This window comes from Trypanosoma rangeli (assembly GCF_003719475.1).
Source record: "Trypanosoma rangeli strain AM80 chromosome Unknown Tra_15.4_contig_00222, whole genome shotgun sequence".
NCBI classification, from domain to species: domain Eukaryota; phylum Euglenozoa; class Kinetoplastea; order Trypanosomatida; family Trypanosomatidae; genus Trypanosoma; species Trypanosoma rangeli.
In genome coordinates this window covers 29,472-33,011 of record NW_021705967.1, presented here as the reverse complement: position 1 = coordinate 33,011, position 3,540 = coordinate 29,472, and the positions used below count along the sequence as shown (strand labels likewise).

General features: G+C 54.6%; 1 protein-coding gene across 1 annotated transcript, besides 2 other annotated features; it reads left to right on the top strand.

Moving 5' to 3' along the window:
• Positions 1 to 43: 43 nt before the first annotated feature.
• Positions 44 to 80: a microsatellite.
• Positions 81 to 528: 448 nt separating this feature from the next.
• Positions 529 to 3,069, top strand: TraAM80_06254 (elongation factor 2; the record flags this gene model as incomplete). The annotated part of the gene is made up of 1 exon (XM_029383106.1): positions 529 to 3,069. The coding sequence occupies one exon, from the start codon at positions 529 to 531 to the stop codon at positions 3,067 to 3,069; it is 2,541 nt and encodes an 846-aa protein (XP_029237059.1).
• A 148-nt stretch (positions 3,070 to 3,217) lies between these two features.
• Positions 3,218 to 3,254: a microsatellite.
• Positions 3,255 to 3,540: the final 286 nt, after the last annotated feature.

Sequence of the window (3,540 nt, the reverse complement as noted above, 5' to 3'; positions counted from 1 at the left end):
TGCGAATGAAGAGAATTGTTAAGGCAAACTAAGATTTAACAAAAAGAAAGAAAGGAACGAAGGAAGGAAAGGGGAAGGAATCATCTCAACAGGACAGGCAATTAAATGAGTTTTGTGATAAGGACGTTGTAACATGGAGGGGAAGGACAAATAATAAGGAAGAAACGCGGTATACGCAGCCAAGTATACACACCTGCCACAAAAAAAAAGGAGAAAAAAGAGACCAAGAGGACGAAACTGAAGTACCTGACTCATGGAGACATATACGCGTCGAAAAACTGTTTTTCCCTAGTTGTGGGGTTCTTTGCGTATTCAGCGTCGAGGCTACTGCGTGGTGTGTGTGGGTGTGGTGAGTTGAGCTGATATTTTCTTCTAATCCCTCCCCCACTGTCTTTGGGACTGTAGCAGCTGCCGCCGGTGCCTGTTGTGTTGCGCGTTAATTTATTATTATTATTGGGCTTCATTTATGTATTGTATTTAATTTTATTTCTGCTTTACACAGTTTGTGCTCACTCGAAGTTACTCAAGATGGTCAACTTTACCGTTGATGAGGTCCGTGCCCTCATGGACTACCCCGAACAGATCCGCAACATGTCTGTGATTGCGCACGTGGACCACGGTAAGTCGACGCTTTCTGACTCTCTTGTTGGGGCCGCCGGTATTATCAAGATGGAGGACGCTGGCGACAAGCGCATCATGGACACCCGTGCCGACGAGATTGCGCGTGGTATCACGATCAAGTCAACCGCCATTTCTATGCACTACCACGTGCCGCCGGAGATGATCAGCGATCTCGCCGACGACAAGCGTGACTTTTTGATCAACCTGATCGACTCTCCCGGACACGTGGACTTCAGCTCCGAGGTGACGGCCGCGCTTCGCGTGACCGACGGTGCCCTCGTTGTTGTTGACTGCGTGGAAGGTGTATGTGTGCAGACCGAGACAGTGCTGCGGCAGGCATTGACGGAACGTATTCGCCCTGTTGTGTTCATCAATAAGGTGGACCGCGCCATCCTTGAGCTGCAGCTCGACCCGGAGGAGGCGTACCAGGGCTTCGTAAAGACGCTTCAGAACGTGAATGTTGTGATTTCTACCTACAACGACCCTGTGATGGGCGACGTGCAGGTGTACCCCGAGAAGGGCACTGTCGCGATCGGCTCTGGCCTGCAGGCGTGGGCCTTCTCTGTCACGCGCTTCGCCAGAATGTATGCAGCGAAGTTTGGTGTCGACGAGGCGAAGATGTGCGAGCGTCTGTGGGGCGACAACTTCTTTGACGCGAAGAACAAGAAGTGGATCAAGAGTGAGACAAACGCCGCTGGGGAGCGCGTGCGCCGCGCCTTCTGCCAGTTTTGCCTTGACCCCATCTACCAGATCTTTGACGCCGTGATGACGGAGAAGCAGGAGAAGGTGGAAAAGATGCTGAAGTCGCTGAACATCAACCTGACGGTGGATGAGCGCGAGCAGGTGCCTAAGAAACTTCTGAAGTCGATCATGATGAAGTTCCTGCCCGCTGCGGAGACGCTGCTGCAGATGATTGTTGCCCACCTGCCCTCGCCCAAGAAGGCGCAGCAATATCGCGCGGAGATGCTGTACTCTGGGGAAGCTAGCGCGGACGACAAGTACTACGTTGGCATCAGGAACTGTGACCCTGCGGCGCCGCTGATGCTGTATATCAGCAAGATGGTGCCGACGGCGGATCGCGGCCGCTTCTTTGCGTTCGGTCGCATCTTTGCTGGTAAGGTGCGCAGTGGGCAGAAGGTACGTATCATGGGCAACAACTACATCTTTGGCAAGAAGCAAGACTTGTACGAGGACAAGCCGGTGCAGCGCACGGTACTGATGATGGGCCGCTACCAGGAGGCAGTGGAGGACATGCCGTGTGGCAACGTTGTTGGCCTGGTGGGCGTTGATAAGTACATTGTGAAGTCCGCCACCATCACGGACGACGGTGAGAGCCCTCACCCGCTGCGTGACATGAAGTACTCCGTGTCGCCCGTTGTGCGCGTTGCGGTGGAGGCGAAGAACCCATCCGATCTGCCGAAGCTTGTGGAGGGTCTTAAGCGTCTTGCGAAGTCGGACCCTCTCGTCGTGTGTACAATTGAGGAGAGTGGTGAGCACATCGTCGCTGGTGCCGGCGAGCTGCACCTGGAGATCTGCCTCAAGGATCTGCAGGAGGACTTCATGAACGGCGCCCCGCTGAAGGTGTCGGAGCCTGTTGTGTCCTTCCGTGAAACAGTGACGGACGTGTCGTCGATCCAGTGTCTTTCCAAGTCCGCGAACAAGCACAACCGTTTGTTCTGCCGCGGTGCCCCACTGACGGAGGAGCTGTGCGTTGAGATGCAGGATGGTTTGAACGCAGGCTCGGAGGCGGACCCAAAGACGCGTGCCCGCTTTCTTGCAGACAAGTTTGGCTGGGACGTGGCGGAGGCACGCAAGATCTGGTGCTATGGCCCTGATAACCGCGGCCCCAACGTTGTTGTGGACGTGACGAAGGGTGTACAGAACATGTCGGAGATGAAGGACTCGTTTGTTGCGGCGTGGCAGTGGGCGACACGCGAGGGCGTGTTGTGCGACGAGAACATGCGTGGTGTGCGCATCAACGTGGAGGACGTGACGATGCACGCAGACGCCATCCATCGTGGTGGTGGCCAAATCATCCCTACTGCCCGCCGCGTGTTCTATGCGTGCTGCCTGACTGCCTCACCCCGCCTAATGGAACCGATGTTTCAGGTCGATATCCAGACGGTGGAGCACGCGATGGGCGGCATCTACGGTGTGCTGACGCGCCGCCGCGGTGTCATCATTGGCGAGGAAAACCGCCCCGGCACACCTATTTACAACGTCAGGGCGTACCTCCCTGTTGCGGAGTCGTTCGGCTTTACCGCTGACCTCCGTGCCGGGACGGGCGGCCAAGCGTTCCCGCAGTGTGTGTTCGACCACTGGCAGCAGTACCCGGGCGACCCGCTGGAGCCGAAGTCGCAGGCCAACACCCTGACGCTCAACGTGCGCCAGCGCAAGGGTCTGAAGCCGGATATTCCGCCGCTGGACACCTTCCTCGACAAGCTATAGGGTGGCGGCAGAATTGAGGTTAATTCGAGGCCAATGAACAGTCAGGCAGGACTGTAGTAGCAGCACAGTAGGATAGGCATGAGGTCAAGCGAAGCAGCTTGCATCTGCGAATGAAGAGAATTGTTAAGGCAAACTAAGATTTAACAAAAAGAAAGAAAGGAACGAAGGAAGGAAAGGGGAAGGAATCATCTCAACAGGACAGGCAATTAAATGAGTTTTGTGATAAGGACGTTGTAACATGGAGGGGAAGGACAAATAATAAGGAAGAAACGCGGTATACGCAGCCAAGTATACACACCTGCCACAAAAAAAAAGGAGAAAAAAGAGACCAAGAGGACGAAACTGAAGTACCTGACTCATGGAGACATATACGCGTCGAAAAAACTGTTTTTCCCTAGTTGTGGGGTTCTTTGCGTATTCAGCGTCGAGGCTACTGCGTGGTGTGTGTGGGTGTGGTGAGTTGAGCTGATA